We start from the raw sequence: 13930 nt of genomic DNA on the forward strand, positions 1-13930 counted from the left end.
GCCCAAACTGGTGACCTACCAAGTAATACATTTATTCGACCAGTAAATGGCATCCATTGCTGAGGATTTCATTTGTCGATTAGATTAGATGTTTTTTGATTAAATTAAGTTTTATTAAAGTAAGATAGTTTAAAGGAAATTGAAGTGTGAGTAAATTATAAAATCAAGTAGAAATATTGGTGTTTAACCAATAGATGTTGACGAGAACATTCTCAAATTTTACTTGTTCTAAATAGCCGATTTGATTTATGCAGATGCACATTAAATTGCGATGCGCTAGATAGGAGAGCGGAAACTATTTGAAATCAACTTAATTTGAGTTAATGAAGCTTATGAAGCCAGTTTGCAACTCATTTATCAATAAGTAATGAGAGAAAAAAAAGAGTCAAGTATATTTTTAATGCTTTCATCTACGGTACAATAAGACTTTTGGCTGTACTGCCTAGGTAATGTGACCTGCTTCAAGAACCAATAATGTTTTTATAAAAAAAAATAAAAACCTTATGACGATTTTCACCAAAAACAAAGAAAAAAAGAAGATATTTTGTTGGCTTTACTTTCATTTTTAATTTTCTCTCGTTTAAGTATTTACTCCAAAACACGCAATCATCTGGTAAGGAGTATTATAACAATTGTTATGGCATAAGTGTACTATCAAACGTACTATAACTAATCATAAAAGCTCTGGAAAATTATACAATGAATTACTTTTATTATTCATTTAGATCAGCACTGGCTTACAGGGCAGAAATATTGGTCAGGATCAGTTTTTGGCAAGTAGTCAAATTATCATTCTATTCGAGTTCACCTGGTTCACAGAGGACGTATAGATTGTCTTTCACACGATTTCCTACCAGCTAACTCTTTTTTTTCATGTGATAATGTCTGAAAAACTACAGATACCTAACAAACGTCACAATTAACAAAAGCTCATCGATTATTAAATCTTTTATATTCGGGAATAAAAACTAGTGTAACCAAAGTCCAAGTATACTTAAATAAAATGAATCTAACTTGGCAAAACAATAACTTTTTACCTAGCACTAATGTTTCTCATAAACTAAAAAGGTTGCTGTAATAGCGGAAGGCTTCTCGCACCAGTTTATTAACAGTGCCTTGTTATGGTCGTTATGAAGCGACTTGTATGACAATTCAGTTGTTGACTCGATTTCTCTTTTATGCCTCTATATATTAAAATGGGCGACCTGGGACAAGGGAATTAAGTAGATTAGCTTCCAAAGAAGGGATTTATCGAGGAAATAATATTTCTTTCAGTTATTTCCTTTTTAACGAAATTTCTTCAGGTTAGTAGGGTAATGATTAAAAGTTTTAAAAAAATAAGTAATAACATTGAATTTTTTTAGAAATAAAGAATCTGAGACATTTCATGACTAATAGATAAATTATCAGAATCAAAATATAATGATTGCTGCATATTTTGGTACAAAAGAATTTTTTTATTTTCTTACATTTAACAGATTAACCAACAAAAGCTAGTTCTCGTTATTAAGAATGAATAAAATGTCCTCTTTAAAATAAAATAGATGTAAGATTTCTCTAATTTAGTCAGTTTCATGGTTGGACTTTCTTACAGTCCTCTCTTTTGAACCTTATAGTTACTGTAATAATAATTATTAATAAAATTTAAAATAATATTTTTAAAATTAAATATATAATCCTAAAACCATTATACAACCTGGCAAAAAATAAAATAAAACAAAAACAAAAAATGGAAGACAACCTATTTTAATTGTAAGGTGCTTTCAACAAAACCTAGTACTGAAGAAACAAAAACTCTGCTTTGAAATCGTTTGCCTTAAAAAAAAGTTTCAAAATTCAATCAATGCAGTATTAAAAGCTCAGAGTTTACCATTTGATTAAAAAAAAAACTTATGTGGAACTTTTAGTGACTAGTTAGTTAAATTAGAAGCTTTCTTTTTAAAGAAAAAGAAGCTCCTGAAGTAGTCCTAGGGACTAGGTTTCCAAGCTTTGTAACTACTTTCGAAACTTTGACCCAAACATATGTTATATTATAAACCATGTTACGATAAATTAGAAGAATTTTTAAATAGGAATAATCGCGTTTGTGCACTATCAGTCTCTTCTTAGTGAGTGTGGGCAAAGTTTGCCCACAATTGTGGCTGATTTAGTAAATTCGTGATTTGTATAAATTAATGTATGTTAATACATACATAAAAATGTATAGACGTATCTTGCGGCGCTCGGGCATCTGAGATTCAGAGGCGTGGACCAAAATTAGTAATTGGAAAACAAGGTGTTACCTATTAAAAAATATGGGTCCGAGCGGTTCTTGTGCCATTGTCTTCGTGTATTATATTATGGTTCATCACATTATGGAACTTCCTGATCATTACGATATACCATGTTTATGTTAAAAAATACAGAGCTTGACAAGAAATGACAGTAGTAAGAAGAAAACCTGGTAGGTTTTGTACTCGCGGGACATAATGAACAAATAAAGCTTCCACGCAGAAATATTTATAAAAAGAAAAACACTAAAATGCTTTTAATATTAATTGTGGTTAACGAAAGTTTAAAAAATAAAAATAAAAAAATCAATATAAAATAATCTTAGCTTTTATAATTCCCCTTCTTGTTATTTTTAAAGTCTAAAACAAAACAAAAAAAACTGTAAAAGTTTACTTTTGAAGCAGTAAAAAGAGATTTTGTCATTATAGACGTGTTTCCCAAAAAGTAACCAAAGCTTCACAAATGTGCTCTGATAAAAATATTAGGAAAGCAAATCAATTTCCTACAAATTGTTTCAAAGACTATAAGCCATTAAAATATTATATTTTATTCAGTAAAACAAAAATAAAATTTTTAACAAGCATAACATTCATTTAGTTTATGAATGTTATAAAGTTTTAAATAATATGAATTGATTAAACAGGATTAGCGCCAATTGACCTATATGTAAAGTAACCATTTGGTTATTCACAACGGCAGGAAGAATTCTTTCAAAAAGTATGATAAATATATTTTCTTTTTTTTATACAAACATCTATGAACTCAAATACATTCAAGTTAAAATTCATAATCTACGTCAAAGAAAATGCCACACCAATTTGGTTTAAGAATTTCTAAACCTTTCAACATGCTGTTTTTTTATTTTTATTTAGAAATAATTAATTGTTTTACAAGATTACTAATATAAGTTTAATAATCTAAGACATGCCCACAAATTATTTTTTGTGTTACCCAAAATTATTTTTATTAAAATGCTTAATAAATATAGTTTAGAAAATTCTTTTTTCTAAATAGAATTTAATTTTCAACATTGTATTTTTAATGTTAAACAAATTATAATAAATTTTTAGACTACAAAGAAGTAAAATATATAAATAAAATTTTGAAATAAAACAATAATTGGTGAACACAGTGAAATAATTAAAATTGTGAATAAAAAAATATGAAGGAACAGAAACTAAGGATTGAAGGTACTACTTAGGAGTTACCTAATAGAACGGCTGTTAGTGGAGTCTAAAGGGCCTAAACCCAATCCGGAGTCTTCTGAAGGTGTTCTCACATCTTCGGTGTTACCCCTCCACCCATCGCACTCAAACTGAACACATATCATACACACAATAGCCTATACTTCCAATCTGTTATAATATATGAGATTTTTTTAAAAATAATAATTAACAAATAATAATTGTTTAGCTAAAAACTGAATAAGTGATAAACAGCAGAAAGTGAACAGTAGAGATGTTATGAAAACTACTAGTATCAATAGAAAGAATGAGGGTTGAGAAAAGTGCTAACATCTAAACAGTACTAATTATTTAAAAACTCAGAGTGAAAAATAGATTCGAAAAGACTCTCAGTTTATAGTAATATGTGAAAAGAAGAAATTCTAAGTTTCTTTTAAAAAATTAAATTAGCACTAATTAATATTAATTTAAACCTTTTACTTTTTTTGTTACTATCAACGTATTAACATGAAAAGTGCAAATAGTAAGTTATATTTCTTTCATGCTAAATTATGTATGTTTCCAAAAGAGATTCTTCAATTATAATAAAATTAAGAAGAATTTAAAAATCTCGAGTTCACTTTATTGCTTTTCATTTAAAATGATGTTTCAAAAAAAAGAGAAAAAAAGTCTTCAAGAGCTAGCAATTGAAAATTGTTGGCGTTCTTTTACGCATGCTTGCGTAAGCGACCACATGCTACAAACTACAATTTAGCTTAAATTGAAACCCCTCATTATCATGCTATTTTACTAATCGTGCATTATAATTATATATTTTAATCCTTAAAAATTACTCACAGGTGTAGACATATGATGTAAACTAGACATAATAATGTCATGAGAATTATCACAGCAAGGTCCTCCTCTCTAAGCAAAACAAAATTTGAAGTTTATTATGACAGAAAAATTAGTACCGGGAATTAAATTTTTAATGTAACTTTAAAAATACGTTAACTAATTCTATTTTACGAATTTATGAATCTTAACGTTATCTAATGTCACAACTCATTTACAACACTCGTGAAGGTGGATGAATCTCAGAAATTTTATTTGTTAGTCATTATAAATCATTATTGTTGATTACTGAGGTGTAATTTAACTCGAAACTGCTCAACTAGATTATTTAGTCTTATTTACTTTTATAGGTTCAGCATTTTCAAAAGTTTTCCAAGTTACACTCTCTGAGATGATACATATTTAGGTAGGAAATCTACTTGTTTTTGCATTGAACATTCATGGCTTAGATCTTTTCCAATCGTAGTTGCTCAGAAGGGACTTATTCATTGAATAGTTCTCCGTAGTTATGAATTATAATTTAACTGGAGAAAATATGCTCTAACAGTTCATTGAACGGCCGTTTCTTACGTTTGTGTGGTTCAAATTTTATCAATCTTGTACCACTACTTCAAGTCATTTATATTTAATTCAACATACTTACATTATTGATGTTTATGAGAAATTATGCCATGATACTAGAACATAACTTTTTTGTCAGTAATGACAGTGCTCCAGTTTTGTGATTTCGAATTTGACGTGGTTTGAATTCCTAAGGAGAAGGTAACTCTGTACATCAAACATTAATCTATCTGTGCTGATAGATGACAAGTCCGAAACTTGCCAGGGATACAATAAAAATGGGTGCTACAACGAATAAAATATTATTATCCAGCACTGCGGACCTAATCACATTTTGAGAACAAGAATATTTTCGAAATAAAATTAACAAAAATGAGAGAAAACATCTATCAATTTAAACCTAGTATCAAGTTATTATATTCTATTGAAATGAAATTGTATTCTAATATCTAACATTCTGTAACAATGAAATAGCATTGACTTATTTGGCGCATTGGCCAGGGATTTTTGAAAAGACTTGCACTTTCCAAATCCTGTCCACTTTTAAGGAAATGCCTCTTTTTAGATATTAATTTATAAAAATTTTATTTGGCTACATAGGGTATCTCAATTCCTAATGGCCTAAGTAAGAGAAATAACTTTACAGTTCAGTTGTAACAAAAAAATGTATAATAAAAATTTGTCGAAAAATCCTTAGTTTGGAAGATATAAGTCATTTTCTGTTTTTCCAACTTTTACTATCTAACGATATAAAAAATAATTTCAGATAGCCTGAGGATGTAACAAAACTGATGCACCACTGGAAAGAGCATTTTTCCTATTAGAAAAACTTGTTTTCATTTATGTCGGGTATATTTGTAACATTGGATAATATCAGTGCAAATATTTAAGTATTTCAAAAATGAAAAAGTAGATATTTATTGATTACAAAAATGAAAAATAAAAAATACCTATAGCTGTTACAATTTTACAAAAATTTCGTCTAATGTGCTGGACATATACCCAGATGTTGTAGGGTTTGAAAAAAAATTATTGAATATTATATTGAAATCGGAAATCGTGGTTGAAATTACAAAGTTTTTAGGAGGGAAGGGAAGTGTCAAATCTTGTAAATGAAAGAAGGGCTTCTTTTATTCACACAAACCAAATTCAGAAGGTTCAAATTAAAGGATCACTCTTCGATTAGGAATGTTTTCACAGCACTGTGGATGGATCTTTACAAAGAGATGCCAATATTCTTTCCATGAACTCCTACGCAACTTCTAATAATGTTTATGAACCGTGGTACCTCCAACAACTTTACAGGGATCCGTAATTTGATGGCAACATTTTGGGAAGGGAGGATTCTATGTTCAAGTTGGATTGTGTCCCCAATATTACCTGTTAAAATAGAAGTTTGAATGAAAGAATAGACTTCCTTATATCCCAGAGCATTCTTCATGTCTAAAGTATTTAATAAAAGATTAAATAGGATTTCGGGGACAGATTACAAGATCCCCAAATCATATTCACGCGGGCGTTTATCTCTCGATAGTTGGGCCATAGTTTTTGGTTTATCTAAGGGAATCACCGAAGAACATTGGTTTTTCAATTGTCTTGCAAACAATACTTCAAAATAGTCTGTACACTAATATTATAACACTACTCACTCTACTAGAATATGGCTCTCGTCTATAAACTAATTCATCGAAACGAGCTCTATCTTCCATTGCTATAAGCTCTCTTAACTCAGTAAATAATGTATGCTGAAACAGAAGATTTTCTTTTATTGAAACTATTTATTTTATTTTAGATATATTCTAGGAAGATCATTCGAATTAACATTGTTACCTTATCAGACGTATTTAATAATTCTAATAATACTGCAACAAATGCCTCGATTGTCATTTGTTTTGCTGAATATTCGTCTAAATAATAAGTAAGAGTGTTGAATTCGTTTTTATTGAGGACCACTCTTGCCTTCTCATCCACCATCTGAAGAGCAGCTACACAACATCTAAGTTAACAATAATAGAAGATTGTAACACAAGATAAGAAACTTCATTTTCAGATAGTCATGAAAACGATAAGTATACAGTAAATGGTCAAATTCAAAGTTCTTTGTATAAGTGGTAACAAATTAGAATTTAGTAATTGTTTCACAAAATAGCGTAAACCGAATGCATTTAGATTTGTACAGAAATCGTCTTTTGTCGACCACTGCCCACAACAGACTGCGTAAAAATATGCATATCTGTGACAATAGTTTATTTTTTTATTATTATTACTATTTTTGGGGGTACTTTACAACCTACACAGCACCCAATAGCCACTACTCTCTATCCTCCCAGTTCTCCTCTCTTAATCCCCTCGCTTCCATCGCTCTTTCCTCCATCCACCGCTTCCTGGGTCTGCCCCGTTTTCTGCTTTCCCGTCGAGAAAAACTGTGGATTCTCTTGGGCCAGCGATCTTCATCCATCTGCATTAGGTGACCATACCATTTCAGTTTTTTTGTCTCTATTGCATAGTCTTCCTGACTTTGGATTTCTTCCTAATTTCGGAGTTGGGAATTCGCTGGAGCCTGGATATTCCACAACTTCTCCTCCAAAAGTCCATTTCCAGGGCCAACAGGCTACTTTCAGATCTTCTGGACAACGTCTAGTTTTCTACAGTGTATGTGGCTACACTTTCCACGAATTAGTGGTAAATCCTCTTTATTTGTTCTCATTCCTATTTCCTTGCTCCAGATGGTCGCGTTTATTGCATTTATAATCTTCTTCCCATTACTTACTTTGTGTTCAATGTCTGTCTCACTTGTTCCTGCAGATGACAGCCAGAACCCATGATATTTAAATTCCTTGCTTGGATATAGCATCCAGTCATCTATCTCTACTGGAGGAGCATTGAACAATGGTTCATCTGAAAGAAAAAGAAACGACACTATTCTGTTGAAAACCTACTCCCTGTTATTGATGTGAAGAAAAATTCGTTCCTTCAAACTTTACTCAGGAGTCTCCGTCCAAATTGTTGTCTAAACAAACAGATAAGCCGGAAGCAGTGATCCCCTGGGTCACTGTGGAGAAGGCTGCTGGCTACCCACATAGAATCTAATCTAATGTAAACCTTTCATCCATTTTGTGACAGAATTTAATTTAGAATGTAATTAGATCATGTTTCTTCAGAGAAGGTGGAGAATTATGGGATTTATTTTGTCTTAGTGCTACACTGTCTTAAATGAAGTGCATATTCCTCATTACAACTACATTTTTCTTTAGCCTTAAAGCCTTTTTATTTACTTGTAAATAATAAATAGGAAATACATACCTATGGGGTGTGTCAGGCCAATGCATATCTAAAGTTGAACACGAATGAGGTATTTTGCCCACATCACAAACTTTAATCACCATTCTTTTATGACATTTTAGTTGGGAAACTGCTTCATCGTGAGTGACTTCTAGAAATGACTGTCCATTCACTTCAAGAATTTGATCTCCTATCTGTGTTAAACATAGAAAAGAAAGCTCTTGCTTTTGAAAAAAAAAAAAAAAAAAAAAGTAATGACACGTAAGTTATTAATGAAAATAAGAAATATTATTACCAGCAAACCTGCTCTTTCTGCGACGGAATCTTTATCAACCCCAGTTACAAAAATACCCAGGTTATATTCAATACCACCACGAATCATAAGCCCAAGACTTTGGCCAGGATCTACTATTAATTCGACCTAAAAATGCAAATTATTTCAGCTGTAGTAATACGAAGATTTCTGCAAAAATTAAACAGAAGAGAAGAAATAACATTATTTGTAAAAAAAAATATGGAGTTTTCTTCTTTATTACAAACAAATTAAAAAAAAAAATAATAATAATAATAATAAGGACACCATAAAAGCCGTAAATACATATGTTATCCCATCATTGGCATACGCTTTTGGGGTTTTCAAATGGTCAACTACGAAACTTCAGGAACTCGATAGATACGTCAGAACTAGTATGACGTCCGCTAGGATACACCATCCCAACGCATCCACTGTCAGGCTTTATCTACCGCGAAAGGAAGGAGGGAGGGGATTACTCAGTGTTGAACAGCTGTGCAAAAGAGCAGAAAACTCTCCAAGAGTATTTTCAACAACAAGAAGTCCCTTTGCAAAGATTAAGGCTCTAGATAAAGGCTTCACAGCCTTGAATTTGCGTGAGCCAGGAAATAACGTTGTGCGGTTAGAAAGGGATATGAAGAATGAATGGGCCCAAAAGCAGCTACATGGCAGGTATTATGCCCTTCTTACTGCAGAAGGAACTGATAGCTTAGCCTCGTGCCAATGGCTCACAAAAGGCCATCTATTCCCTGAGACGGAAGGGTTCGTAATGGCGATGCAGGACCAAGTGATAGCTACGAAGGCGTACCGAAGATGGGTTCGAGGGGAAAGTCTAGTGCACGATAAATGCAGAATGTGCAACTCCACTTCGGAAAGCATACAGCACATAGTTTCAGGATTTTCAGTGCTTGCGCCGAAGGAGTACCTTTTCAGGCACAATAATGTGGCTAAAATTATCCATAAAGCACTTTGCTCAAAGTTTGGGCGGCTGAAGACAGAAGTGCCATATTATAAATATAACCCGCCGACGCTGCTGCAGAATGCGCACATAAAAGTATATTTGGACACTCAGATAGTAACGGATAGGAGTGTTGCCAACAACAAGCCGGACATACTAGTTATGGATAGGAAGGGTAGAGTGGCACATATCGTCAATATCGCCATACCCAATGATGATAACATGCAGAAAAGCAGGGGCGAAAAGATCCGGAAGTACCAGGACCTTAGTTTCCAACTAAGAGAAATGTACAACCTGGACAAAACGACGATTGCGCCTATAATACTTTCCACGAGTGGCCTCGTGCCCAGAACAACGGTGACTGCTGTCAATGAGTTGGGCCTATCCACTGATCTGGTTGTAGAGGCGCAGAAGGCAGTCCTCCTAGATACGGTCCGTATCGTCCGAAAGTTCCTGGGTGCTGCCCATTAAGCAGATCAATATAGCCAATCGCCGCGTGCAGCCCGTTATTATTTGGATCTAGTATTTAACTCCGAGAGATAGATAGTAATTTAGATAAGGGGTTGTGGCAAAGTCCATCCCCCTAAGTGATTTCCCTAATAAGGAGTCAGAAATGAAATAATAATAATAATAATAATAATAATAATAATAATAATAATAGGTCCCGGGTTTGAATCCAGCTGCTGACCCTTAGATTTTTTCTTCCTAGGAGCTTCTTACAGCTCAACTGGGTGAGGTAGTAGTTGACTTCGCCATGCTTTCTTCCGGCCCACTCAGAAGGGTTGCCAATGGCCGTGCAGTCCACCTGCCTCGGGTGTCCGTCCGACACCTTTATGTCAGGACCGAATTGAGTGATCCCTGGCAACCACTTTCGCCTCCGATCTTCCAAGGACTTCCCTTAAATCGTAAGCCATCTTACGTTCCTGGGCCATCAAATCGATGGGGATAACTCCAGCCACCACATTCCCCAACATTGGACGTAAGTTCACTCAGAGCCGATGTCACCTTCGCCGCTTTCTCCGAAGAGTGCCTAATCTGCTCCCAAAACGAGAGTTTAGTATCCAGGCGAACCCCCAGATACTTGACCGCGTACAATTGGTGACAATCGTTTCGTCAGCTACGCAAACATGCACTCTCGTGGGAATATGTCGTCTTGAATAATAATAATAATAATAAAATACTAATAATAATAAGTCAGAATCTTAAGAATGAAGGAAAAAAAGTCGAATTTTTTTCTAATCGTATTTGATATTACACTTTTGATTTGATAATTTTTGAGCGTAAATATATGTACATAAAAACAAAACCTTTCTTAATTTGTCCCTGTGGTACTGCCTGAATCTGGGCGGAGGTGATACTGGACGTCCCTTTCGGTCGACCCAGGTGTAGGTTTGTAAAGGTGGTTGCATAGGGGGTGGCAGTGGGGGAGGTTGCTGTACGAATGGCACACTACTTCGGACAGTTATACTCAACTCTCTACAAGCTTTTAATACCTGAAATTTAATAATTAAAAACATTTATTTACACATCCATACATTACTGAAATAATAACAATAATTTAGCATCTAGATTTTCCCTGTCTAAGAGCTTTTTACATCTTACTTCCTGGTGATAAACAGTGATGTCTGCTACGAGGTAACACTGCTGGGAAGCTGTGAAATGTAACTATAATTGCCATACTCAGATGATCTCAGATGTTAACGCGTCTAAAATGTTTTTTTAAAAAAAGTAGCTTCATAAATCTGATGTCTTTCTCGATGTGAAGCAAGCCTTCGAACCGGTTTGGCATCCAGGATTGCTCTGGAAACTCATTTTCAAATTCAATTCAGAACATGGTATTCAGCTAGATATAAAGCGTATCAAGAGTTATACGAGTAGCTGGAGGCCGACCCAATTCTGGGCCTGCCTTCGGACTTTATGACTCCCAAATATAACTTCGACAAGCCTTTCAAAGTCTGCATTGGGGACCGGGAGGCTTGGAGAAGTGGACCCCCAGTTACGGGAGATTCGATGTGGTACACGGATGGCTCCAAGACGGAGGAGGGTGTGGGAGCGGGAGTGTACGGGGTGAAGCCGAAATGTAGGTTTTCGGTTAGCCTAGGAAAACTAGCTACAGTTTTTCAGGCTGAGCTAGCTGTAATTAGGTTCTGCGCTAATTACCGCTTACAATTAGGTACTGCTAATTTAATACCAAGATTAAAGGGCGAGGAATTATTAATTCTAAGGTCGTAATTTTCTCGGATAGTCAGGCTGCTCTACGAGCTATTAGTTCCTACCAGGTCAACTCAAGGCTGGTTTGGGACTGTCTGGGTGCCCTGAAGGAAATTAGTGACCAAAATAAGGTCTTTCTGGTGTGGGTACCTAGTCATTCAGGACACAAGGGGAACGAAGTGGCAGATTTATTGGCCCGGAGCCCTGCTTTGGGGTTTCGAAATGTGTTAAGTCTGCGGCCAATAACTTATGGGTGCGGGGCTCAGGAGTGGTGGCTTGCCACTACTGGGCTGAGACGGGCGAAGGAGTTCATTAGAGGCTATTCGCCGAGGCTGACCGCAGAATTAATCCGTCAAGGCCGTGGGGCTATAAGGATTATTGTAGGCCTATTAACTGGCCACTGTAGGCTCATAAAACACATGCATCGCATAGGCCTGGCAGACGATAGCCTTTGTACGTTCTGTCAGGAAGAAGAGGAAACGGCACTGCACGTGTTGTGTCAGTGTGAGGGGCTTGTATGGCTAAGGATGTTACTTCTCGGGGAGGAAAAACCAAAGCCTGAGAGCTTTACCCAGGAGCCACTCTCCAGAATTAAGAGTCTGATTAAGCGGACGGGTTTGGAGGGTGAGCTCTAAAATCGGGGGGCCACAATAGATCCATAGGGGTCGCGGTGGCGTAGGCCTTGAGGCCGCCCTAATTTAATCTAATCTAGATATAAAGCTGAAGCGGGCATTCCTCAAGGAAACATCTTAAGGCCTATCCTATATGTATTATACACAGCAGACATATCAAATCTTATTGAAACTTATCCTCCTAACTTATGCCGATAACACAGCTATAATTCCTCCCCACAGAAACCACTCGTCATTATTTTCCACTTTTCATTACATTTTTTTATTATCATTTTTAAATAAATTCAAAACGTACCACTAATACCATTTCTTGGTTTTTGGAAAAATAAAAACTTTCATTAGGTTTTTATGGAGTTATTAAATTTCCTTCCACTAACTGTGATGTTACAAGTGTAATCGAAGGGAGGTAAATCTAAAATATATATCGTAGAATGATTACACTGAATGCTTCAATTTTTCCTTTAGGCTGACGGGAAAAGTGTGGCCGAGCTTTAACTTGCTGGAGCAAAGAGATTAACCATAAAGACAACGCAGGACCTATTATTTAATCAAATCTAAATCGTAGATGAATTTCCCTTTCATAATTCTGGAATGTAGAACTTCAATTTCTGTTCAAAATATTCTCTTGCTACCACCTAAAAGCCTGCATGATGACATACGTCATTGATCCTTTTTTTAATTAAGCATATTTAAAGGTTTTTTTTCCTTCATTAAATATCTAGCAGTGCTGTATAACAATGCTTTATCGATCTAAGTATTAAAATGATCCCTAAATAGACTGTGCCGAAAGTTATCCAGGATGAGTCAAAAACCAACAAACCAGATAGTTTCCGTACATTACACTCCCTTCACAATTGGGCGAACCTATTACTTCGATACAGTTCAAGTGACTTGCAGTTAATCATGACCACTATTTAGTCGTAAAAATGCAGAGAAACACTTTAGAAGGTCCAAATATTAATATAACCGTTTTTTATCAGCTTTTACTTAAGATAAATTATATTTACATGGAACTTCTTTAGTTAGAAAAGGAGCTTAACATATATATTCACACTCAGAAAAAAAACGATAAGAGGATTAGCCTAAAGGGTCCGCAGATATGGTGATCCAGAGATCCATAATCTACTGCCAGGTAAATCTGGACTAACAGTTAAAACGAATAAAAGGTCATCCATTATCCGGTAAGAATTATATTTGCGTTGCATTAATATTTATTAATTTTGTTTTCATTCTACCTGAAAATGAGCAAGAGCTTACATATTTATTATTATCTTTTCCTATAAATTTCAAAACTGAACAGCAAATCATCTTAATGAATTACACATATGCAATAGTTGCTAATTGCAATAGTTAATTACTGACTCCTACAGAATTTTAAAAAGAAAATAAATTATGTATTTGGTTGATGTAGAACTGAGTAAAAAATAGCTGACAAATAAATACTACCTTTAACGCATCTTCATGGGAGATACTAGTAAATGGAGTTCCATTAACTTGGAGAATGGAGTCACCTGGTCTCAGGCCAGCTCTTTCTGCTACACTACCTTCTTCTACTCTAGAGATATACACACCTTCAAACAAAAAGTAGGTAGACATGACATTTTAATCGAAAGTATTTTGAGTACTTTTGTAGATTAAATGAAAATTTTGCAACAAATCATTCCATAATTGTTCAAAATAAGTAGGCTTTACTTGGAAATATATT

The 13930-nt window shown here is 34.5% G+C and overlaps 1 protein-coding gene across 6 annotated transcripts in view; it reads right to left on the reverse strand.

Moving 5' to 3' along the window:
• dysc (whirlin protein dyschronic) overlaps positions 1–13930 on the reverse strand; it is a 40869-nt gene that overhangs the window by 9474 nt on the left and 17465 nt on the right. For 4 of the 6 annotated variants that reach the window (XM_074130424.1, XM_074130421.1, XM_074130422.1 and 1 more), the window contains exons 4-11: positions 13672–13796; positions 10690–10875; positions 8428–8553; positions 8154–8326; positions 6681–6846; positions 6500–6595; positions 4293–4361; positions 3480–3586 (exon numbers count right to left, since the gene is read on the reverse strand). In XM_074130424.1, coding sequence (XP_073986525.1) covers positions 3480–3586; positions 4293–4361; positions 6500–6595; positions 6681–6846; positions 8154–8326; positions 8428–8553; positions 10690–10875; positions 13672–13796 — 1048 coding nt within the window. The remainder of the gene's footprint in view (positions 1–3479; positions 3587–4292; positions 4362–6499; positions 6596–6680; positions 6847–8153; positions 8327–8427; positions 8554–10689; positions 10876–13671; positions 13797–13930) is intronic. The other 2 variants (XM_074130425.1, XM_074130423.1) reach the window with 1 other exon arrangement.

This window comes from Rhodnius prolixus, unplaced genomic scaffold, assembly GCF_049639745.1.
Source record: "Rhodnius prolixus isolate KJV_2025 unplaced genomic scaffold, Rpr scaffold_4, whole genome shotgun sequence".
Taxonomy (NCBI): Eukaryota; Metazoa; Arthropoda; class Insecta; order Hemiptera; family Reduviidae; genus Rhodnius; species Rhodnius prolixus.